This window comes from Cryptotermes secundus, unplaced genomic scaffold (assembly GCF_002891405.2).
Source record: "Cryptotermes secundus unplaced genomic scaffold, Csec_1.0 scaffold310, whole genome shotgun sequence".
In the NCBI taxonomy this organism is placed as follows: domain Eukaryota; kingdom Metazoa; phylum Arthropoda; class Insecta; order Blattodea; family Kalotermitidae; genus Cryptotermes; species Cryptotermes secundus.
In genome coordinates, this window is record NW_019734354.1 from 227,809 (window position 1) to 254,050 (window position 26,242).

The 26,242-nt window shown below is 39.7% G+C and overlaps 1 protein-coding gene across 1 annotated transcript in view; it reads right to left on the reverse strand.

The window, feature by feature from the left end:
* LOC111868838 (targeting protein for Xklp2 homolog) overlaps positions 1–24,706 on the reverse strand; it is a 35,081-nt gene extending 10,375 nt beyond the window's left edge. Inside the window, exons 1-7 of the mRNA XM_023859862.2 lie at positions 24,485–24,706; positions 21,256–21,349; positions 19,593–19,677; positions 15,875–16,046; positions 14,250–14,406; positions 7,424–7,547; positions 5,493–5,654 (exon numbers count right to left, since the gene is read on the reverse strand). Of these exons, the coding sequence (XP_023715630.1) occupies positions 5,493–5,654; positions 7,424–7,547; positions 14,250–14,406; positions 15,875–16,046; positions 19,593–19,677; positions 21,256–21,349; positions 24,485–24,575 (885 nt within the window). The 5' untranslated portion in view covers positions 24,576–24,706. The remainder of the gene's footprint in view (positions 1–5,492; positions 5,655–7,423; positions 7,548–14,249; positions 14,407–15,874; positions 16,047–19,592; positions 19,678–21,255; positions 21,350–24,484) is intronic.
* Between the last annotated feature and the right edge of the window lie 1,536 nt (positions 24,707–26,242).

Consider the following 26,242-nt stretch of genomic DNA (forward strand, 5'->3'; position numbering starts at 1 on the left):
CCCTCGACCTTGAAAAGACCACCAGTGAAAGAGCCAGCAAATCGTCTAGAGGGTGGCTTGAAAATTCACAAAATGGTCCATGTTCCTAACAGTAACAATAAGAAGAATGGTGCCCTGAGAAAGTGTCGCGTGAGTGCTAAGCACAAGGTTAGAAAAGAAACAAGTATCATGTGTGCAGGCTGTGGTGTGGCTCTCTGCAAACTTTCATGTTTCAATGTTTATCACACGAAGAAAAACAAATAAAGAGGTGTGGAAAAGCATTTATTGCATAAAATATTGTCTTTTTATTAGTTCCTGAAAATTTCGTTTTTAAAAACCAATTTTTGTTGAAGTTGTTTAGGAAAAAGTAACTACATGCATTTTAGTGACATAAGGTTTAAAGGGCCTGCCAGGACAGGGGTGAGATTTAAATACCCTTCGTGCCAGTCAAAGAGTTAACATCACTGTCCAGCATTTGCATGTATGACAATTTTATACATTCACATCTGTAAGCATATATACAGAGTGTAAATAAATATATGTTACAACGCTCTGCGGTAGATAGATGGGTTCAATCTGATCATATTTTGTTAATACACCCATGTCCAGAAATGCTTTGTTTATGCATGAGGGCCTCTGAAATGTGAAGGAGGATGCCCTTACTTTTGTGGCTTAATGGTGACATTTAACCTAATATTTCTCCAAGAGGCCTTACCAGAGCTGCTGGAATTGGTACCTTTGCAAGTCCATCATGAAATGTGGTTCCAGCATGATGGTGCCCTAGGACACTGCACTAATGTCTATGAGTTTTTGGATGAAACCTTTGGCAACAGAGGGCCTGGATGTGGAGGCCCAATAACCTGACCCCTAGCTTCCCTGATTTCACTCCATGGGATTTCTTTGTCTGGGGGTACATGCAAAGCCTGGTGTATGAGACTCCAGTGGACACACAACATGATTTTGTGGCAAGAATAGCAGTAGCAGCTGAAACCATCTGGGAAATGCCAGGAATTTTTCAAAGAGTTCACCACAAAATAGCCAGGCAGTGAAGTCGGTAGCCGCCATTTTGAGCCACTCTTACAATGTAAAACAACGATAACATCCTCTAAAACTTGCGCATCCTCTCAGAAAATTTTGCTACCCTTAGTGCCAAAATGAAGCATTTCTGGACATTGGTGTATTAAAAAATATGATCAGATTGGACCCATCTATCTACCACAGAGCATTGTAACATATATTTCTTTTCATCCTGTATATTCAGTAGGCATGTGTAACTCCAATTTTCTGGATCAAACTGAGAAAAAATTCTCGACCTAGTCAAACAGTAATTTCTGAACTTTGAGAATTTTCTAATCACTGCTTTTCCTTTGCACACTAGGGTCATATCACAAGAGAATGGAAGATGAATTTTTATAGCCCTCTTAAGGGTCACAATTCCATAGGTTGCCAAGATTTTAATATATTGTGGTATCTGTGCCGAAAGCCAGAATATTTTAATCGGCACATACAGCCATTGTGAGGTAATAGCTTGGCAAACACAATGTCTCTGTGACAGTGGTGATGTCACACAACAATAGGAGAGCTGCAGGAAGCAGTGTGGTCATACAGACTGGCACCAGGAGAACAGTGCCACTAAAATGAAACACAATGATATCACATAACCCACATCAACAGAGGAACAGTGTTTTCTGTTGGGTCTATGCAGAGGCCATATCTGGAGAATCAAAACACATGCCAGTCAATCCGAGTCTGAGGCTCTGTTAGAGAGTCGCCGTTGGTGAAAGTGCAGGAAGTGGAGGAGCCCCCACTATCATAAATCTTTGCATAGCAACTACAAGTTAGCTGTGAGACAGTCACTGGCCAGTAAGAATGTGAACATGGAAGTTGAGGAAGCTACATTGTTGGAAGCCATTACCAGGCAGCCAGCACAGATACAGCACTCTGAAAAGAACTGCATGCTGTAGTGAACTGCAGAGTGTGTGAATTAGTGATAGTGCTATAGTTTTTTGTAGTTATGATCTGTAAGTGTTCAATAAATCCAAATACCAATTCAAACCCCATCTATAGTTGCTCAATCATGTGGCAATATACACAAGATGCTTGTAATCTGTTTTAACCATGCCATAGCTCAAGCAGTTAGTCGCTGGCTTCCCACCATGGCGGCCCGGGTTCGATCCTGTGTCTGCTCAAGTGGGAGTTGTGGTGGACAAAGTGGAGCTGGGGCAGGTTCTCTCCAAGTACTTCGGTTTCCCCTGCCAATCTTCATTCCACCAACTGCTCCACAATCACCCTCACCTATCATCTGGGGCTGGTACAGTAGGCCAGAAGTTGCCGCAGTACAAGGGACTCAGTCCCACCCCACTAGCAATAAAAAAATCTGTTTTAAGGTTTTAGCGTGTTCACAGCAGATTATGGTCCAGCTCACTACTACAGCTCCCACAATTGTACTGTGTGACAGCAGCAAGTGAGGAACTGAAATACGTTTCAAGATTAGAAGCCATGAGGTTATAGTTATAAAACAAAAGTGTTAATTCTTGTTGTAAAGGGGGAATATTGTGTCTAAAAGAATCAGTCATCATAGTTTTGCTTCATATTTTAAGACTGTGGTGGTTAAACATGCAGACCAAATAACTGCGAAGCAGAAAGAAAATACAGCATCTCCTATGGCAAACATCTAAAGGTTAAATAGGGGACCAAAACATGAAAATCGTTTGTACAGAGTCAAACAAAGAACTGAATTTTGGTTTCAGGCAACATCACTACTCAAGATAGGCTTAAATATTAAGCCCAGCTCAGTGTGATGTGTACAAATAATGGAGAGGTACAGGTAATCTTTATAGCAATGGCATTCACTTTGTAAGAAGTTTCGTTATACTTCTGGGCATTGTAGATGAAATGACAGTGTATCTGGCTATGCCACACAGTTACACCATCAATGATGCAGGTAAAAACCTATTGTCATAAGTAAAGTGTGATAGTGAGTCAAAAGAACTATGCATAAGGTGCAGAGGCATATGGGGCTAATAGTCACGTCTCTAACTGAGAGCTGGGTGACTAAATGAATTTTTGTGGGACTGGCTACAATTTGTCCAGAACAGGGGACCAGGAGCACTGTTGACAAAGCAAGGAATGCTTGTATTGGATTATAAGACCATATTTGATTCTTGCAATGTATAATGACCTTGTGGTCTAACCTGGAGGGATGACTTCAAAATTACATGTTCTAGTGAGGAAGCCATAAGCGGCCTCCGTAGTCCAGGGGTAACATTCCCACCTCATGACACAAGGTACACGGGTTCAAACCCGGCGGAGGTCGTGGAATTTTTAAGGGCGGAAAAATTCAAGGAACAAGTCCTCCGGGAGGGACTTTAAGCTGTGGGTCCTGTGCCATAGATTTACGGCATGTAAAAGATCCTCATGTCTCTAGGAGACCTCTGAGCAAAATTAGGCAAACGTTTCCTGCCCAAGTAGTTTCCAATGCCTCCGGTAGATGGGGAAGTATCGGGTACCACTGCCAGCTTCACTGGCTGAACGGGGCTGATAGCGAGCACCACTATCGAAAGGGTATGGCGACTGGTAGAATATCAAAGGGGGACGTACAATAGACTATTAGTCGCGGTGCATGGGGGAAATCCACCCCCTCCAACAACAACAACAACAACAATAATAATAATAATTATAAGTGAGGAAGCCATCCAATGATCATTTTAAATAATTGTATTCTGAATGGCTCTTGGTAGGGGACTATGTTTAGACACAATAAAGATGCTCTTTGTAAAATCACTGCGCCAGTGGATCAAGACAATGGCAACAGATCTCTCCAAAAGTGATTGTCAGAGGCTTCAAAGAGTGTTCCATACTGTATCCGATGAAACGGATGGTAGGGAGGATGCTGGCAGTGAAAAGAGAGTGTGAACTGTGAAAACAAGGGACAGGGTCCTCAGAGACACTGAGGCGCAGATAGGTGATGATGACAGGAATGGTGAAGCTGAATAGAGGCCAGAGGCTTCAAGAAGCAAATTCAATAAATTTCATACAAAACATATTTTCTAATACTTATTTCCCTTCACATATTTAGAGTAAAGTTATGATGTTAATTAATAAAGTTACTTTTTCTATGCAGACGCATTTCCTAATGCAGGGTCATCTTCCATTCAGGTAAATATGGTAGTACATTTTAGTACACCATGGAAACGGTAGCTAGTGATATAAATTACTGCAATGAAAACACTGATCTACTAGAGAAAATTCTAGTTCTTGTTTCAATTCTTGGAATTTTTCTGAATTCTCGCCTCAAACTGAAAACGTAATTCTCACGTGTCTAAAGTTCAGTGTTCTAAAACCAGTCTGATTCACACAAATGTGAGAGATTGTATTGCCTGTTTCTTTTTATACAGACTCTGGAGTCATACAGCCTGCTGTTCTTTCCCATCTCTGTCCTGTCAATTTCATTTTCAATTTCTTTAAGGTTCACCCCCTCACCATTAACCACAGTTGAACCATGACAGAAAAAGCGTAGCTTACAATGAGAACTTCAGTATAGCATAAAAGAACACAAACACAGTCAATTCCTTAATGTTATGTATATGGAAAGATCTTTTATATTATAAGGGCATTTTCCAGCATTTATTTCACAAGTTATTCCTAGCCATCCATGACTTTTCTACAATTCTTTCCATGAACTGTATGTAATTGCAAGTTTACTTCCCAATGGATTTATAGTGAGCAACCTTAAAAGGTATAATTAAACCACCCCAGCCCCTATGCCTTGTTTAGGACAGAAAGGTCTACATTCCAAAACCTGAGAACTGTATGTCTGAAGACAATTTACATGACCCTGAAATTGTAACAGTTTTGGTCCATTTGCTCTGTTATTGCTTGCAGACAGTACAAAATTCACTCTGTTTACCTTGAAAACCATAAGACCTACAGGAAATGTCTATGAAGCACAAAATGTAAGTTTCATATTTAGCTACTTTTGTTTTAAACAAATTTCATTCCAATAAGTAATAATAAGACATAAATTATACACGAAATGTGCTGCAAACACATTCTGGTCTTCACATAAAGTGTTTGCTGTCATTTTAATTGAAACTGAAATGTGTCTGACTTCACTGCCGTATAATAACAGCAGATTTCCTGACGTTGATATGGTACATTAAGAACGCTCTTTTTACTTTGTTGATCACCCCAGTTTTTTAAGCTGCTACTTTTCAGATACTGGCTCTATTTGTCATTAGGTGAATAAAATTCTAGTCTGTTGGGTCCCTGGGTTTGAGAGGAGCTCTACCTACCAAAGGAATTCATTACACCCCTGATGACAGGAACGGAGTCAGCATCCAACGTGCAGTTGTAAAAAAAATTGGGCATGTACACATTAAAAAGAACAGCTTTTATTAACATTAATGATGATCACATAATCAAAGTTTTACCGTAATCATTATTAAGATGAAGGCACGAGTTGGCAGAAATATTAACTCTAAGATCTAAGAACACTGAAGGACACTACTTACTTCCAAATGCGTGGCATGCACCATGGAGTTCTTCAAGCATGTAGGTGAAACAGGTACTGTCGCTGGTATATCTATCTTCTCTGGAATACCTTGAGGCGCACGCAAAAGTGCCTTCGGAACAGGTTTTGCCGTAAAAGTGTACACTGGAGGAACTATGGTTTTCTATATAAAAATACGTTTGTCAGTTTCATATACAAGAGATATCAATTTGCCACAAATAACGAAGGCACTTAAAAATCCTTCCACAGGTGGACAAATCCAACAAAAAGAAAAATAATCTTAAAGTTTCCATTAAAATTGAGGTTGGAGAATAGAAAGTGTCTTGCAAAAGTTCCAGCTAGACTATGCAGAATATATAATCGCAAGTCTCTCTTAAAAATGAATATATTGTACCATTATCCCCTGCTAAATGACCATGATCCATCGACACTCTCACCTTATGTTCAAATACCCTAAAGATCATCATTCCCTTGAAGAAAGCAGTCTTCTGGGATCCCAGAAGACTGCTTTCTTCATAGTCACCGCTGTGAAAGCCTCAAATCTTACATCATCATTCCCTTGTCAATCAATAACTGTCAGTGCATGCATGTATTGACACTGTTTACAAGGTCAGTCACATCAGCCAGCCATTCTGGTAATGTGGTAGTGCAATATTATAAATCCTCACATTTTATCACTTTTTGGTAATTTTTAAATAACATTAGTGAAATTACAGCCCTACATTGGAAAATCAAAGCAAATGTTAGAATTAGGTTTGCTAACCAGTGAATCATTAATCAATATTTCATGAATCAAACAACTTTGATTAAAGAGGGGTGACTGTAGCTAAGTATAAGAGCATGTAAGAGCAAACATGAACAGAAAATAGAACACATAATTTATGTAGCTGACATAAAATTGTTAATTTCTAACAAATATTAACTCAGTGTGTTGTCAGAAATACAGTTACTGTGAACAACATCCATAAATTCCTCTCATTAATAAAACCATGTTAATATTAAATCCTGAAGGGTTCTAATGATGGCATATTAAACTTGGGATTACAGTATTTTCTGTATTCCAGCATCTTGTTGCACATCTTTAATTAATGTCTATGTATTAGCCTGTCAATAATGCAACAATCATTAAAATATTCATCATTCAACACCAACACGAATAGTGAAGACAACACTACACTATGCCTGAGGGAACAGCACACAAACAAGGGGCATATTGCAGATCGCAGACATAGCTGCTGAAACAAACTGTCTGAATACATGCATCACATAGCTTTAAACAAGTGGACGATGCCCCTTATGAGATGAAATAGGACTGTACGAAAGATTTTAATTTAAGTGGACTGCAACGTGCAATTTTAGCACGCATCAAAGCAGTGTAACAGTTTAGACATATTAAAATACCTGAGGATGGCTGTCTGTGGCCGAAACATGTCATGTTGAGGTTGAATGGTGAATATTTGAACGATTGTTGCATTCATGAAAAGTTACATAGTTCCGTCCAGTCACACAGGACAGAACTGTTTAACTTTTCATGATGTTGTTAGTGTGACGGACCAGAGTGAAACAAATCAAATTGATTGTTGCATTATTGACGGGCTCAATACATATTGTTAATTGGGATTACAGGCATATTCTGGAATTATGTCACCTTAGGTTCCAGAATGATGCTGTAACTCAATTGATTCTGATGAAGCAACCTCATCTGAGAGCGAACATGGGCTTCATGAAGACATTACAGCAATGGCTGCTAACAATGATTTGAGTGAAGAAGGCCAACATAAAACTTGGTTAGGTACACAAGACACTTTGAATTTTGATGGCGATCATCCTTTCATTTGATGTCTCAGTGGATTGAGGACATACAAGGCGCCCCATGTGTATAAACGGAACACATATTCACAAAATACGAAAATCATGCAACACTTATATTACCTTTTTCACTATTTCTGTCAGTTTGAAAGGCACTGGCACTGTTGGTAGTTTTCTTTCTACCCTTATGCCAAGTTTTGGAGGTTTCAGAATTTTGGGATTCAAGGCACTGGCTTTTATTTGGCACCTGGAAGACAAAAAAAAAATCAGTATTCTCACATAGTAACTATTAAACTTGATCATCAGGGGTTACTGGATTTAAATCTCTCACTACTACAGCACTGGTGGCACAATTTTAACTTGGCACTATTGAGATTTATAGTGTAAACAAAGTGACACTAGGTCTGTCAGACTCATGCAAAAGCTGACATATGAGAAACACATGGACAATAAAGGGTAAGCAGTCTAAGTACCCTATGAAAGAGATGGCAATCAGGGCAGCATTTACTACAACACCCAGGCAAATGGTGAGGAAAAGGTAAAATGAGGTATTTGTTCATAAAGCATCCAAACCCACCTGGGGCCCACTCAGCTTATCTAATGGTCTTTTCCCAGGAATAAAGTAGCCGGAGCGTGAAGCTGACCACTAACCTCCAACTAGGCCAGAGCTTAAGAAAGGATGGAGCTATTCCTCTGCTCCCCAACACATCTTCATGGCATGATGTTTAACCCTTTAAAGTCCAGTGTCTTTCACATGTACCACCTGCTTTAATGTACTAAAACTCTGCATTCTGCCCACAGAATGTATTTCTGTATTCCATATGGTCCTCACAATAAACCGTGACTGTTTCCCTAAACAGCATTATATAGCTGGTCTTTGTACCAGAGACGTAATATGTCTCCTTTGAGGTGTGAACTGAATTTCTATATATTCTTCAGAAGGAATTCAGTCTTTAAAGGGTTAAATAAGCACAGAGACATTATCTTGGAAGAGCAGTCTCTTCAGTTGTAACATCATGTAGTTAGGAGACAGCCTGTTTGGAAGGAATATATCACCTCCATCTTCAGAATCAAAGAGTACGCCAAGCAAATTGAGATCTTTGATTCTGAAGATGGATGTGGTAAGTCCCACTTAAATGTGACGCTCTCCAAATTATGTGGCCTTATGACCCATAAGACCATTTTCTTCACAGTGACTACTGTGAGATCCTCAAATCCAACTTCACTGTTACTTTTATGAGTAAAGATAAATATTCAGAGGAGTTCCCAGCCATATATGTATATGGATCACTGCACACTGTAATTAATTGATGCTGTAGTAGAAACTTAAACCACTGACAGACACTGTCCGCTATGTGGGAAGCGAAAACCGATTCAAGGGATCCACATTTAACCTCTAACATCCGAATGACACATATATTGACGCAAGCAGCAACCAGAGTTGGCCGAATGGCACATATATGTGACGCAGGACACGTGCACTCTTTGGGAGTTCTGACAGTTTGACCTTGGGTTTGAAACCAAAACAAACCTATGTGAGGTCATGTCAGTGGTTCATTCCTTAGCTCTGAACAAAGAAATCGTTAATCTCAGTCCTGGTTTTGAAACTATTTATGTTTATACGTGGTGTGTTCAAAAAGTATTGAACCTTCTTTTTTCCCGCGTAAACCAATGAAGCGCGGGAGGCTCCCTTCGGTGGAAATGTGGAGGGGATATTCATGCGCAGTCATGAATTTTTTCCTGCCTGCAGAAAGTGTCAGATGCTGGCAGTCGGCCTATGAGTGAGGATGTGTAGTGAGCGCTTGTCGGATTCCAGTAAGGTGTAAAATGATGGAACAACATGAGCAGCGATATTGCATCAAATTTGGCCAAAAGCTTGGCGATACCCAAGTGGAAACCATTCACAAGATTCAACACGCTTTTGGGGACGATGCCATGAGCAAATCACGGATAAAGGAGTGGTACAACCACTTCAAAAATGGCTGCACATCAGTGGACAGTGAACCGCGTTCAGGCAGACCCTCAACAAGTCGAAATGAGAAGGTCATTGAGCTAGTGCGGACTTTGGTCATGGAGGACCGTCGTATCACAGTCTGAGAACTTGCGAAGGAGATAGGGGTAAGCATTGGATCGGTACATTTAATTTTGACCGAGGATTTGGGCATGAGGAGAGTGTCCTCGAAATTCGTACCGAAACTGCTAACAATGGAAGAAGCAACGCCGTCTGGAAATCGCACAGGACATGCTGGACAATGCAAACAGTAACCCCAACTTTCTCAACACCGTGATCACAGGCAATGAGTTGTGGGTTTATGGGTATGACACGGAAACCAAGATGCAGTCATCACAGTGGAAACACCCGACATTCCCGAGGCCAAAAATAGCATGGCAGGTCCGCAGCAATGTCAAGGTCATGTTGGCCGTTTTCTTCGCCTCCGGTGGGGTTGTGCATAATGAGTACGCACCACAAGGCCAAACCATCACAAAGGAATACTACCAGCAGGTCCTTCATCGCCTTCGTGATGCTGTGCAGCGCAAACGACAGGATCTGCGGGCAGCAAAAACTTTGCAGCTCCATCATGATAACGCACCCGCCCGTTCTGCGCATCTGATTCAGACTTTCGTCGGCAAACACAACATCCCTGTGGTTCGTCACGCTCCCTACTCCCCCGACATGGTCCCGTGACTTTTGGCTATTTCCCAAGCTGCAAATGCCACTGAAAGGAACCCGATTTGAGTCAAGAGAAGACATCATGCGGAATGTGACGGCCCGGCTGATCAACATTCCAAAAGTGTTTCCAACAATGGCGGAAGCGGTGGGAGAAGTGTGTGCATTACCAAGGAGACTACTTTGAAGGGTATTAGGGTTTTGTACCTCCAAATCAATAAATGTATTTTTGCCGACCAAAGGTTCGATACATATTGAACACACCACATATATGACTATTTATGACCTGGTCAGCCAAATATAGCCCAGCTTTCCAGGAAGTGTGACATATTCAAGGATTGGTTTTCAGTGGCGAATTATCAGTTAGGAAGTCAGTGTTGGATTGTGTAATATTTCTTTTTCACTTAAAAAGTTAGTGTCAGACTGTCATATATTTCTTTTTATATTATTTTGTGTCTCAGAAGAGGTATAAACCCACTAAGCCAGTATTACTTTGTGAGTAAAAGGCATCTTTGTCACTGTGACTTCCCGTATCAGTGTCGGACTGGCACCTTTTCGACTACTATTACAATTATTATTTTTTATTGCTAGTGGGGTGGGACTAAGTCCCTTGTACTGCTGCCACTTCTGGCCTATTGTACCCTACTATTACAGTTACTTTGCATCACTATTTTGCGAGTCTTTGTCAATCAACATAATTTATTCGATTTTGCTGGAAACCCCCCCTCCCCCAAGATGGAACCCCAAAAACGTGCCCGATATTCCAAACTTCTCGATGCAGAAGAACTGCAGGAAATATTGATGGAAGAGGAATCTGATGAAGAGTTAGAAGATATCAATGAGTTCATTGAACCTCGAGCAAATATGTTGTCGTCATCATCATCATCATCATACAACGAGGCAGAGGAAACAGAAATTAGGTTTCGTGATAGAAGACCAGGGGATTCGCCAAAGGTACTAGACTTCACCGGCCCTCTGAGTGGAATCAATAGATCAGCTACTCCCAATATAAATGCACAGTCTTCTCCTTTTTCCATTTTCATTGTTTTTCCAACAAATATTCCAAATTTTGTTACAAGAAACCAACAGATATTTCCACCAATTTATGGCATGCCAAGATGCTCCAGGCCCTTCTGTTCAACTGCCTGTCGTTACAATTGAAGAGATATATAACTTTTTGGCAATAATTATTCAAATGGGCCGCGATCAACGGGACACCCTCAAAGATTAACGGTCAAGAGAGCAATACTACACTCCATTCTATCATAACACCATGGGATGAGACCGTTTCTTCCATATTTTGAGATTCCTACATTTTGAAAATAATGAAGCTCCTCCCAATCAAGATGACCCAGAGTATGATAGGCTCTGGAAAATTAGAAAAAATTTTGACAATCTCAACAACAAATTTTGTGAACTTTACAATCCAGCAGAATGTCTTGCTGTTGATGAAGTCATAGTGTTGTTCAAAGGAAGAGTGATTTTTCGTCAGTATATTCCAAAGAAACGCAAAAGATTTGGTATAAAAATTTACAAGCTTTGCGATTTTGGGGGGAATACTTATGACATGACAGTTTATTTGGGCAAACAAAGGCAACTTGCGACAGAAGAAATTACATCGACACATGGCATTGTTCTCCAGCTAATTTGAAGAGTAGAAGGCTTGGGACACAAAATTTACATGGACAATTATTTCAGTTCTCCTGCTTTATTTGACGATCTTTTAGACAGGAAAATAAATTCATGTGGCACCGTTCGCAATGATAGGCGTGGAATGCCACAAGAAATTCGGCCCAAGTCAATGAAATTGAAAAAAGGGGATATTGTTACAAGAGTCAAGGGGCATCTAAGCGTTGTTCGTTGGAAAGACAAGCGTGATGTGTATGTTCTGAGGAATTTGCACCTTCCTCCATTGGAAGGCAACTTCCGAGATGAATCTGGCCATGCTGTGAAACCCCATGTAATTGAAGACTACAATGCACACATGGGCTTTGTTGATAAATCTGACAGGATGGTAAACAGTTATGGCATTGCTAGGAGGACATGGAAGTGGACAAAGAAATTGTTGTTCCACCTTCTAGATGTGACTATTCTATCTATGTGACTATGCATATCTATTACATAAGTCATGTGGTGGAAAAATGACACATAAAAAGTTCCGCGAAATATTGGTGTGGGATTTGATTCTTCAGTCGCATGAGGTGAATATCACGGTCAGTGGCGTTTCTCGGGGAGGCCAAGTTCATCTGGGGCCCAACTGTGTCGACTGGAGGTGAAACATTCACAACACTGGCCAACCAAAAGAAAACAAAGACATTGTATTTGTTCTCAAAATAAGAAGTGCAGAAGCACGCTCTACTACTGTAAAAAGTGTGACATTGCGCTATGTGTGGTGGACTGCTTCGAGAAGTGACACACGTGCGTCAGAGTGTGAGTTATCGTAAACTGTGAAGTGATGCAGTTCAAACTCGCGTACAGTCTGAACAAAATATTATTGTATAGTGTGATAATATTTACAATATCACCATGATTCAAGGTTGAAGAAAAATCAATGGGTAAGTCCTTTGGAATTTCATAACATATATAATAAAGATTACATTTTGCATTTCATGACAAAATATTCACAGTTAATTTTCATTTGTAGAACTTGATCTTTTATGTATATGTAGAAAATTTTATTGTCTTTCAGGTTATTTTTAGTTCATATTTCTATGTTGCATAGAACGGAAAACATGCATTTTTTTTTCTGAAAGTTTACAATGATAATTAATTAGGGTGATTTAAATTCCAGCCGTACAGGGCTGCTGGCAATTTGAAAGTACGTACGTTAAAGGTTAAGGTACATTTTTTGTGGTCCCAGCTTAAGCTCCATATGTCTAATGTATCATTTTCCTAAATTTAAAGCTTTAACTCCACTTGATGAACAACACTTTGATTCCTACACATTCCACATACTGTTTTAGCATAAGAGGCAATTCTTTCGTGTGGTCACCTTTGCATAAGTCAAGGCCATCATCTGCATGGCATGCAATGCACCATGGTTGTCTGCCCATTCTTTGCTCATCCTCTGTGTCAGCTGGAAGTAGTTACTGTTTGTTCTTTTTGTGTTGTATTCAAGTCTGTGTTTCTTTATGTGTTTTCAAAGTATAATGAATGACCATGGTGTTGAAAAGAAAGAAGTTAATATAGAAATAAGAAAGTGAAAATTATTGAGATGGTGGAATAGAATCTGAGTCATGAATTCAAATTGTGAAGTCTTTTATGCTGCCTCAATCATTATTAACATAAATTCTACAGAGAGCTTTAATTCTAGAAGAGGAAAGTTGGTGTGGGGCAAATTCTGGGAAAAAAAAGAATTACTTTATTAAAGAAAGAAGGTTCAATGCCTAATTATTGATTGATTAAATTTAACGTTCATTTTAGGCTCTGCGTTCCCAAACTCCCATTTAAGGCATAAAAGGCTGGTCTCTCACACAAACCATAAATTATGGTTTCACTGTATTTGACATACACGGCATTTTGAAACTGGATATTTGATGTTCCCCTTATCAGGTGTATGGGGGGGACCCCACTCAGTTGGGCCCATTACAAAGAGTTAGGGTGATGACACATGGAGCAGTTTTTGCCGACTCGGCATGTAGTTCTATTGCATCAGATGGGATAAAACAGAAAAGGCGGTGTTCGCCGACAGGCGGCAGATTTGCTGACTCGGCCTGTTGTCTGCAGGCAGTGCAGCGAGCGGTTTGAGACTTGCTCCATAGATTGAATACATTCTCAGCAGTTTCTGATGCGGCTGCCAAGTAGGCGTGCAGCCTCGTGTGTCTTGTCACTTAGTCTTGACCACTGGATACCTACAGATCTAAGCAGAGTACACATTCTGTTCCCAGAAAATATCACCAAGAGATAAGAGCACAAAGAACTGTCAGTAAGAATTATGAATGAAACCGTAATACAACAAGACTTAAATCTCCTTAGAGGTGCAGTTAAGCTCCACGAGTCACCAGAAACACCTAAACATCTAGGGGATCCAATGAGCCACTAAAAGATTTTGACAATGGTTCTTTATTATACATTCAGTTACCTCCTACATTGTAGGAAGGAGGTGCATATGGGTCTCATGTCTAGGCTCAGTTGGCAGATGATTTGTTCTGCACTGTTATGATGAATGATGACTCTCTGTCTCCTAATAATCTTCTTTCTTCTCTGCGGATGCTTTCTGCCTAATTCCACTAGTCTGTATAGCTGTTTCCAGACTTTTATTAACTCATACAATTGACTTACATTTTCATTTCTTCTGCTTCCTTCTCTTCTTCTTCCTCCCTGGTCATATAATGGACTGGACGTGATCGCAAATGTGATCTTAAATTTGGAGAATGAGGAATAGTTGAACCCTTCACTGTGATGCCTTTCCTAGGTTGCAGACTTAGGTTCAGTTTACCTGAAAAGATATTTTAATTAATTACCAAATGAAAGCCTTACAATACTGCAATTCTACACCACAGCTCACAGCCTGAACAAATTATGTGGCCATCCTACAGTAAAATGCCAATCATCCAAAACATAAAGGAGTAAAACTGAAAATTTCAAACAAATCAATTATTCCTGTACTGCCCACTAATAAGGACTGAAGTGGACAAAACTGGGTTGCAAAGTATTTTTCATAAAACATACCATCGTACTAAGAAGACTGTAATGGTATATACTATACCCTTACCAGGCAATTTATTTATAGAAGAAACTATAAATAACATAATTAAGAATACAATGATCCTAAAAAATGCTTATTTCATATATCAGTCAACACAATAATTTATAAAAAGTATACAGATGACCTATTTACATGAAGGTTGTATATCTGAGGCACATGTGTCAACCCCTAATGAATCATCATGAGATGCTGATTCATGTTAAGTGCTGAACTTACACTTAATATGGATCTATATTAGGTCGAAACATGTTGTGCCTCAGATATACAGGTGCTATTGGAAAGTTCCTGGAGTAGGTCAAAAAAGAAATGCCAGCTTAACTTGAAAAAGAACTTGTGTAAAAACATTCTTCATTGGGGTCACCAATGCGGTATGTCCATGTTTGAAGAGACAGCCACATATTAAACTTCTACAGAAATATTTATTGTTGCTATAATGAACATACAGACAAGATTCTTATAACAAGAAAAGTACATTCTCAATATTCCAGTATGTTGTGCATTCATTTATCACTGCTTAGTAGTGCTTCAGACAACAGAAATTCCTCCACTTCTGTACTGTCTCTTCGATTATCTTTCTCACTGTACCTTCCCCTTATATAACCTCAGTTCAGACTTCACAGAAAGCATGTCCACTGCCTAGCAACAGACATCTACTGTTGTGGGCTTTACCTAGCAATGGGCTGTCTACCCCAGAATCTGTATCCGTGGAAATGTGTTTGCCAAGTCGCTGCTTAGCAATTGATGGTTCCTAGGCTGTGACTGGTGACTAGCGTGTGGCAGTGGTTCTCAACCTTCGCAAGACTGCCACCCAGTAAATTCTCTTTTTATAAGATGAGGGCCCAGTACCAGGCTGCGGCCTGGCAGTTGAGAAACACTGTCCTATGGTACAAGCATCTTCTCACATATAACAGGAACTATATTTTCAAATTACTTGACATCATGACAAAACATCCTTGTATTGTGAATTAACAAGCGTTCAAGTGGATATCAACCACACCCTATCATGGGCTCTGAAAAATTGTATGGTCCAGTTATTCTGCTAACATTACAAGCTGTGAAGGCTTAGATCTGACAGAAAATTTAAACTGAGATTCTCTGCGTGACAGTCCAATATCTTACATCAAGATCTTGTCATATGAACTGTATTTTGTGTCTCCCACAACCATTTGGATTCCTCATTAAATAAAATATATCTTACTTGTTATTGGCTTAGAATGAAAACGATCTGGTGTAGTCGTCTGGAACCGATTTATAGCTTCAGCCATGCTAATGAATTTTCTTTCTTGGTTATTTTCAGCCATTGGTGACCCTTTCCTTTTGAGATGGTAATATTCTCTGTTCCATAAATTTGGTGCACTGGGCCTGTTAACCTACAATGAATATCTCATAAACAACAATATACTAGTACATATAATAATTTATATAACATAGAAGCATGAAGACTCTTCAGAAAATTCCAACAGGTGAAAGTCCAGAGTGCTATTCCCTTCTCCATGACATATCTGCAAGAAACTGGTCATTTGTGCTTCACTTCCAAAAAGTAAATACTGGACTAGACATAATTCTGCACCTCTACTATTACTCCCAATATGTGGGTACCTCAGTTTGTAATAATAATAATAATAATAATAACAACAACAACAACAACAACAATAATAATAACAACAATAACAATAACAACAACAACAAAAAGAAACCATTCCAATATTAATCTTGGAGAGCTACAGAAACACGAATTCACACAATAAATATTTCAAAATAAAACTAACCAATCTAATTGTTTATATTGGTTTTACTTAATAAGCGCTACATGTTTCGATGCATATTTTGGACCATCCTCAGGCAGTTTCATTAAATACCTCTCACATTATTGAAATATCCTAATATGGACCCACATTAGTGTTAATCAATATGATTATCATAATACATGTAGTTATTACTAAAACTGTATAAAGATTTTTAAATTGCTTGTTTTTGTGTTGTTCCTGCTCCTGATTTCAATGTGAACCAATGTAAACAATTAGACTGGTTGGTTTTATTTTGAAATATTTAATGTGTTGATGGGCAGAGCATCACAAATCATGACACACTACAGGATGCAAACAATAAAGATGTCAATTATACTTGCCTCTCTTCTATACACAATGTTAAAAAAAGGGTTACAGGCTTTAAGAGGGTGTAGTACTCACCTAACTGAGCAAAAAGATCCCAATCAACATATGTCCAGAAACCTATGCCTGCTGAGATATGGGTGATGTTCATGTGATCTCTGCAACAGATGCTCTATGTGGTTCCCATGCATTTCAGCACAACTTTCATTTGAATCTCCTGAGAGGAATTATATATTTGTTGCTGCAATACCCCTAATTCATTGATTGGCACTCAATACACCGAAGTCTTCAGGTGTCACCAAAGCCAAAAATCCAGTGGTTTAAGTTCAGGGGGAAAGTGCAGGCCAGTTGACTGGCCTATCCACTGTTAACCGCAAGTCTGGTTCAAATGTTGACTGACAATACAGACGAAATGAGGTGGTGCTTCATAATGCACAAACTACAAGTGGTGTTGTTATTGAAGTGGCACAAGTTCCAAGAGTATTGGTAACTCAATCACCAAAAAAGATGGTACACTGCACCTGTTTGTTACGTAAGACAACTGGGCCTAAGCGTTGATCACCTAAGATGACCACCCACATAATGATGGAAAATTGATGCTGATGGCAATACCACGGTGATGTGGAATTGTCATCCACCCAGACATGGGTATTATGAGAGTACACAAAACCACCCCCTGTGTTTACAATACATTTTGCGCGAAGTCACTGGCAAAATATCACCCTCACATGATGGCTGAGAAGAGCAATGGTTTGCAAACACTGGATGTGGTATGGGTAAAGTAATCATTCACAAAGAATTCTGCAGACAAGGGGAACACCAACAACTTCAGCAGCTGCAATTCATCACACACTGGTTCTGGGACTTTCTTCCATTCTTCTCAATATGTGAACTTCTCAGTAACTCCCCAATATCTCAGCAGGCATTGATTTCTGGACGTATGTTGACTGGGACGTGTTTGCTCATTTAAGTACTATAACCCCTTAAAGCCTGCAGCCCTTCTTTTAACACTATATATTATCACTTTTGGCCATTCTTTTAATAAAGCTGAAAAGATTTCTGCAATCAATAAATCTGGAAAGTACTAGGTTAAGTTATAATCTGCTCAAGCAACCAAACTGAGAACTGCAAGAAGTTTAGTGGCACACTACTTTGAATCATTGACATAATATTACTGGAGTAAACTCCTGCTTATCCAGCATCCAAGCACATGGAATTATCATGAAAATGACAATTTCAAAGAAAAGCTACCATTTTCATAAAGTTACTCCAGAAACAAAGTTGCTATGCACATTCTATTCATTTGCCATATGGTACTTCTCTGTGCTGCCGACTGTACTCCCTCAAGCACATGCCATTAAAGCAGAGTCCAGATGAATTTATGAGCATATTCCAGTGTATCCAAAATCTTTCACTCACCAATCTACTGTCACCTATGTTTTAAAACTGAACAGGCTTATCCGCTATACTGCATTCTATTGAGGTTCTGTAAGCTTTTCTCTTCTAATGAGCAGAACAAATGTACAGGGGATGGACAAAAATATGGAAACACCTTGTGAAATGCATGCCTGAATTGAAGTGGTTATTTTAGCGACGTTTGTAGGTGACGCTGTCTTATCTGCCCAATACCACTACCTGTACAACCTCCACAATATGTTGCAAGCTTCATTTGTTGTCAAGACAGTGTTCTGTGCAGTTTTTAGTGCATCATGTCAGAGGTAACAGAATTCAAACGCGGGCAAATTGTTGGGGCTCATATGGTGGGTGCTTCCGTAACCAAGGTAGCTGAGGTTTTTGGTGTTTTGCAAACCACATTCTCCAAGATTATGACCTCATACAGGAGGACTGGAAAAACCGCATCCGATAAACACCAGCGTGAACGGAAATGTGTCTTGAGTGATCGAGACAGATGAACACTGCGTGGGATTGGGACGAAAAATAAGAAGACTACAGCTGCAAAAGTGACTGCTGAACTGAATGTCACACTCATAAACCCTGTCAGCACCAAAACAGTATGAAGGGAACTCCACAAGCAGGGTATTTCTGGAAGAGCTGTAATTCCAAAGTCACTCATCAGTGATCAAAATGCCACTAAGAAGAGAGTGTGGTGCCGAAGTCATAAAATGGACTATGGAGCAATGGCAGATGGTCATTTGGTCGGATGAGTTTACCTTCACACTGTTTAAGACTTCTGGCCGAGTTTACGTCTGGAGAACGCCATCCCAAGCTTAAGATCCAGATTGTTTGCTGCCAAGAGTGAAACGTTGCTGGGGTTTGATCATGGTATGGGCAGACATATCGTGGTATTCTGTCAGACCCATCATTACCCTGCAAGGTCACATCACTGCCAACGACTATGTGACCATTTTGGGCGACCAGGTCCATCCCATGGTGCAAACTTTGTTCCCCAATGGTGATGCCATTTACCAAGATAACAATGCCCGTGTTCACACAGCTCATATCGGCCAGGACTGGTTTTGTTGGGTGTTTCCATATTTTTGTCCATCCCCTGTAATTTGCACACTTCATTTCCCATACAGACTGGATAACTGGGAGTTTACTGTATTTTTTCTTTCACTAATTGTGTGGTATAAAATATCGCTGAGCAGGTAACCTCAAAGACGTAAAATGTTCAATGAGGTCTATGGTATGGTGATTTTCACCATATGCTGAAAATAGAATCTACTAACTTTCTGATGGAGACATGGTGATCTATATCACTATCTCATAACACACCACAAAAATGATTTAGACATAGAATATCAATGTTTTGTGCAATGTATTTGTATTGTCCAGATAAGTTACCTTCATTTTGGGTACAGCACCATTTCCAGATGATGCTGGCGTAGTTATATGAGCTGATGCTGTCCAGAGATTTTTCATTGCTAAACTGTAAACCCAAAAAAGTTAAGCAGTATATAAAGACAATTAAAATGCTGCACTACCAAATATAAAAAACACAGTTGCAGTGTTTTAGGTATTCTAAGTAATTATAAATGTTCTTGTAACAGACCCTAAAAGTTTTTAAACCACACTGACAGGAGTTCTTAAGTGTACTATCAAGGTTTGAGATTAACTGCCACACAAACTTACCTTAAAAATTCTTAAGTGCATGTCACTTCATGTGACTTAGTCCCCTGAAGGTTGGTGTCCTCCAGAATCCAGTGCATGTAATTTCTCAGACAGGTACCAACATTTTGAGGAACATGTTGCCTCCATCATCAGAATATAAGGAAGGCAGGGGGAGACAGGAGGTTCCTCCAAAACATTGGCACTTATCTACCAAATTACAGAGTGTAATATGCTAGAAGGCAGACAATAATCTTCAGTCACCACTGTAAGAGCCTTTCCCACTCAAATTCTGTATGAACCTGTTTTTCCTAGTCATTTCTTAAGTCAAGTCAACTGTAAGTTCCAAATGAACTAACAATGGTGTGAAAGAACAAACCTGTCCATGAATCCTAATAAGACTGTAATTATACTGTTTACTAGGAAGAGAAATATAAAGGGCCTTAAGGAACTGACCCTCTTCAATAAGACGATCCCGCTCTCCAGCGATGTCAAGTACCTTGGTCTAGTATTAGACAAGGGGCTGACATGGAAAAAGCAGCTGGACAAGGTCATCAATAAAGCCTATAAGGCTTTTTGGACATGCAGAAGCATGTTTGGTAAAACTTGGGGACTGCAGCCGCACGTTGTGCATTGGATACACACTGCGGTTGTAAGACCCATAATTACATATGGCGCTACAGTATGGTGGCCCAGAGTTAAACTCAAGACAAGCAAGGCAGAACTTAGCAAATTGCAAAGGTTGGCTTGCTTGGGTATCACAGGAGCAAGTTGAACATCTCCAACAGCTGCACTGGAGACACTCCTTGGACTCCCCCCCCACTGCATCTACAGTTGGAGGCAGAAACCAGGGCAGGAATTTACCATCTCCAGTGCAGTGATCAATGGAAACCTAAATCCGATAGTTTCGGACATGCATACATAACTCGGGACATGAAAAAAGAACCCATATTACAAACGAGGTCTGACAAAATGATACTGAGACATGTATATGAAAAACCCTTCACAGTCAGATTTCCTGACAGGAGTGAATGGGAAGACAGGTTTCGGCCTGACAGAAAAGGGGGACTGATCTGGTATACAGATGGTTCCAAGATAAATGAGGGCACTGGAGCTGGTGTGTTCTGCTATGGCACTATGGCCCTGGGGTTGACTCAGCCTCTAACAGAAATGAGTATCAGGAATCTTCTTGGGGGTAAAGGGCGGCCAGCGCGTAAGACACGCAACCTTACCACCATCTATGAGCTGATTGTCTAGAAAATGTGGGAACCTGAACATCTCACACCCCTATGGGCCTCCACGGCATGTTAGAGGGATTATTTTACTTTACTTTTTTACTCATAAATTAAGATAGACAGGGTCCTTACTGAACAAACAAACAAACCCCACAGTGACTTACTTCAATACATCATCCACACTTTCTGACAGATCTTCCTTACTTTCAACCCGAAGTTCATCACTCTGATGTTCATTTTGACCATCTGATAAGTTATCTGGAATGACAAATGAATGATTAGTAAAACAATTAAAGACATGCAATGCTTATATGTGGCAATGTACTTCCAGGAAGAACAGAATAAAAACAAATTTCTATATATTTACTAGATATTTTACAGTGTGGTCTTCTGGGTTGACATCATATAGTCTCGTAAGTGGGTGCCAAGATTTCATAGGAACATAATGCCTCCATCTTCATGGTACACATACTTATGATCAAGTTGGGCAGAAGTACCTATCCTGAAGACATACCAAACACAGTCCTATTAAACTGTGGTACCCACACACCAGATTACATGGTGTCATCACTAAGAAGACCACAATATAAACCATCACTAGGAAGACCTCAAATCTTTTTAAACCAGAAATGTTTTCAGGACTGCACTGGGGCAGTGTCAATCAAGTTTTGTTAACCCTTCTTGTATGTGCATTCAGACCAGTCTACACTACATGTATACACTGTCCATGTTTCATGGTAAAAGGTTGTGCATATGACAAGGACTATACGTCCTCAGAACCCACCTCCCAGTGCAGTTGTGCACCCAATGCTGATAACAGTCATTCAATTACAATACACACATATCTACATATTCACAGTAAATTCTAATGCACTGGGTCATTCTGTTGCTGTTTTGGATACTTCACCTCCACCAACTTCTCAATGGAGAATGGTGACTCTACATGTTCAGACATGAAAAAACATACTGTGATATGTACATGTTGCCAGGCAATGACTGCGAAATAAGCAGCTGTTGCTAGGTAAAGGCTCTGTAAAGAATGGCCATTCCTAGGTAATGGCCACAACAGATTCATAAAATGCAACAGTGGAGTAACTGGGAAGCAGTGTTCTCTGTGTGGTCCGTGTGATGGCTATGTGATGCAACAGTAGAAGATCTGTCGGGAGAACTGTGGCTTGAGTCTGCAAGCAAACTATATCGACTGAGCGACTGCTGCTTGTCAGTGAAGTTACTACCAACTTTAGCGGATACAGGGTGTTGCGTGGTCAGCGCAATGAATCCCCACAGACATTAATTTCGGTTTTCTAGACTGGAGCCAATATTTCCTTGAAATAGCTCCTCAATTATCCTCACAAGGCTGGGTGGACCTGTTCCAGACCCACTACATCTCAGAAAATCTGGTAGCGCGGGAATCGAATCCGGAACTCTGGATCTGTAGCTAGAAACTCTGACCACTAGACCAGAGAGACAGTCACCATACCAAAACAGTAAGTAAAAAAATGTAAACGTTTAAAATGCTACACAGTGCTCTGTTCGGTGATTAATAATGCAAAGAAATTCTGAAATCTAAGCACTCAATTTTTTTAAATGTCTGGATTAACAATTTTGATAGGTGCTCATGAAAACAATGATTAAAAGCAGATAAAAAACTTTCAGCTGAATTTAACATTACAATTTTATTTCTCACTGCCTCAAGGCCTTCTGGAATGTCCTAATGCCCCCCTTCCCCAAGGTATATTATGAATCACCCAATGTACATATTCTTATGAGTTGATGGTGAACCATGTATAATTTATGTGTATAATTCTTGTCCTCACATTTTCATGGCTGGAGTTCAGTTTACAATTCCAGCTTTTACAAATAAGTTGCATAAGACTCTAGGGGGTGTTCAATTTTTGACAAACACTGCACTTGCCATCTTCAGAGTTGATACCTCTAGAGGGTTGAAGATGTTATACAGATATGACAGTAGGTACTACATGGGCAGTTCCCCTCATGGTGCTATCCAACTGGGAGCAACCACATGGAAGAAGAAAAGAGTTGACAAACCACCCACTGCCAGTTCTATGTAAGGACTTCCAAAACCCGTAAAAGATATTAACTCTGAATATGGCAACTGTAATGAATGGCAAAATATTTGAAAACCCCCAGCACTACAAGTAGCATGTTCCTGAAAGCTAAGTCACATATTTATGAGTACAAATGTCAAAGTGAGTAAAGTTAATATATACACAGGTCTTGGACTAACAGACCCACAATGGAAAGAGTGGAGGTGACGCACAGTCTGGGCCAACAGGTACAGTGAACATGAAAAAATTATCAAAAATTTGTTTTACAGCAGAGTGCATCAAAAAACCATCAGCAATGTGTGCTCCCATGCAGTCACCCATTCAAGCGTTCACCAAGCACAATGTTGTTTAACCTCCTCTGCTATGGTCAAGTGGTTCAGAAAGTGGTGGATAGATCCATCAGATTTGGTGGCTCTAAAAGGAGCTGTTTGTTTCAGTTTTCTGTCTGCTGGCCCTATTCGCTAGAACCCAGCTTCAACCCAAACCTTCTCATGGGTGTGCTGGACTAAAATCTATATACCCATGAACACTGACACACCCTAATAATTTCAACCACGACAGAGGCAGCAAATACCTATGAAATGTTGGCAACACTATTCACATCCACATTGTGGAAAGGCCCAATAGCAGGATCAATAACAACCTGAAAGCCTAAAAATCTATAATTTATGTGCAGTTATTTACTTAGTATGATATACTGATTTTGGTCATTCACATATTTTGTGTATAGGGGTCATACTCTCATCGGTATGACTAACAGGACTGGTCATATGTACTATGACTGCCAACATTAATTAACAGAAGACTTTAATTTAAATGAATAACCTTCAAAGCTATAAATAAATATATCTTTAAGCCTTAGTAGTATCCTGAACTACCCATCTAGAATTGCATTCTATTATCACAAACATGAATATAAGGCCCCTATAATGGGAGGGTAATAAATCTCCTTAATAGACTTACAATCTACCACTTTTTAAATCTCTGTCATTCTATTTATTGTAAAGCAATGTTCTCAACCAACCATAGACATCAACCTTGTACTTTATTTCTGGCGCCTGAAGAGTAGTAGTGGGAATATTCTTAAGAAATATACTGTAAAACTGATACGCAGTTCCTAATGATGGCATTATGTACGCTGTTGAAGTCAACCACAATATATTTTATTCTTGGAAAATGTTCTGTAATTGTACTGCAGTTCTCGATATTTTCTAAATACAAGTTATTGTGCTATGACTTGTCCCAGATTCCTGTAATCTATGGAATACATCTATGTTTATCCATCAATCATGCATAGACTTGCATGTGGCTTTGTTATAATTACCAAAAAATTTATCTGCACCATCATTTTCGTCCATAGCTGAAGAGTGTCCAAAATTTACATACATCGGCGCTTTGCATTCGAAGTTATCCATGACTTTAAAGATAACTGTATATGAAAACTATATAAAAATATTGGTTTTAACGTCACAATATAATAGTCGCCACAAAATTCAACACACAATTTGAATGGTTTGAATGTAACCGACTTCACACCACAGAATATCAAAACCAACGAACATAGCTTAAGTAGCCTTGGTACATAGAACCATGGGTCTCATTTGTGCCAACGAGGACAAATAGTGCGAAAATTGATCAAGATAGAAACTACTTTCTTGAACTAAATTTCTTGCATAAACTAAATAAGCAGCAGCATAAAAATAGAGATAGTATAAAAATGTAATATTTCTTCGCAGCATGTAGGGAATAATTTTGTTACTTTTACTATTGCTTCAGTTATACCACATTCTATATACATACATATACTTGAATCATTTCTACATTTGAGGTGAACGACAGGGTTGCGATCGTTTCGATGGTTAATATTGTATTTACCGGTCTTGTGCGTGTTTTGACAATAACGTTTGCGAATTAATCGCGGATAAAGTGCTACATACCTAAATCCTGAATACCACTGTGGTTGCCTTTAAAGTACTCCCCTTGGGAAGCTATGCATCCATGCCAGTGCCTAGTCCACCCTTCAAAACAATTTTAGAACTGGTTTTGTGGAATGACCTTTAGAGCTGCCGTCGTATAACTCAAGATGTCATCAGTGACATCAAAAGCCGTCTTTTCAATATTTCCTTCATTGTCGGGAACAGACAGAAGTCACTGGGGGCTAGATCCGGTGAATAGGGAGGGTGTTCCAGCACAGTTATTTGTTTACTAGCTGAAAACTCCCTACCAGTGTTCTGCGGTGAACTTCATTGGGACCATTTTTGCACACACCTTCCTAATGTCAAGATATTCAATTAAGATTTTCCTAACTGTTTCTCTGTCAATGTTCGCTCGCTCTGCTATGCTCCTGACATTCAGCCGACGATTTTCACACACAGTTTGACGAACTTTTTGAATTTTTTTTTTTTCAGTTCTGCTCGTTAATGGTTGTCCTGACCGTCCTGCCCACTCTTCGTCAGTGACACTTTCTCTTCCCTCAGAAGAACGTGTCACCCACTTGTAACTGCTGTTTTCGTCATAGCATTATCCCCGCAAACTTGTGCCAACATCTCTCTGATTTCTCTTCTACTCTTGCCAAGTTAAACAAGAAGCTCCGACATTCTCGTGACGGCACACCAAAACACACTCGAACAATAATAGATGCCACTCAGAAAGAGACTCATAAGTCAACAACAACACAGCTGTGAAATGCTGATATACCAACGTCATCATTGTCCGTTGTCCACTGCTGCCCTGGTACGCACATGGTGGCAAGTTCGCGAACTTTATTCTCAGAATTCGTATATTGTAAAATGATTTTAATATAATTTGTACCGTTTAAACACAGATTAATTCTGCTCCTACAGTATGTGTGTGGAGGCAGGCTCAAATACATCAACCGTGACCCTAAGAGTCATAGGAGGCGACGAAAACAAAGTCTCAAATCTGAGACAGTAAAATGTGGTTGCGAGTCCCAAGGGACTCGGACCATAAAAAGACTATGCTGTTAAGGGCCAGCATCATATACAAAAGACAGACCCGTCTACTGGTCAGAGAGGGCACCCCACAAATCAAGACTGTAACTGTCAAACAGTAATAAATATCT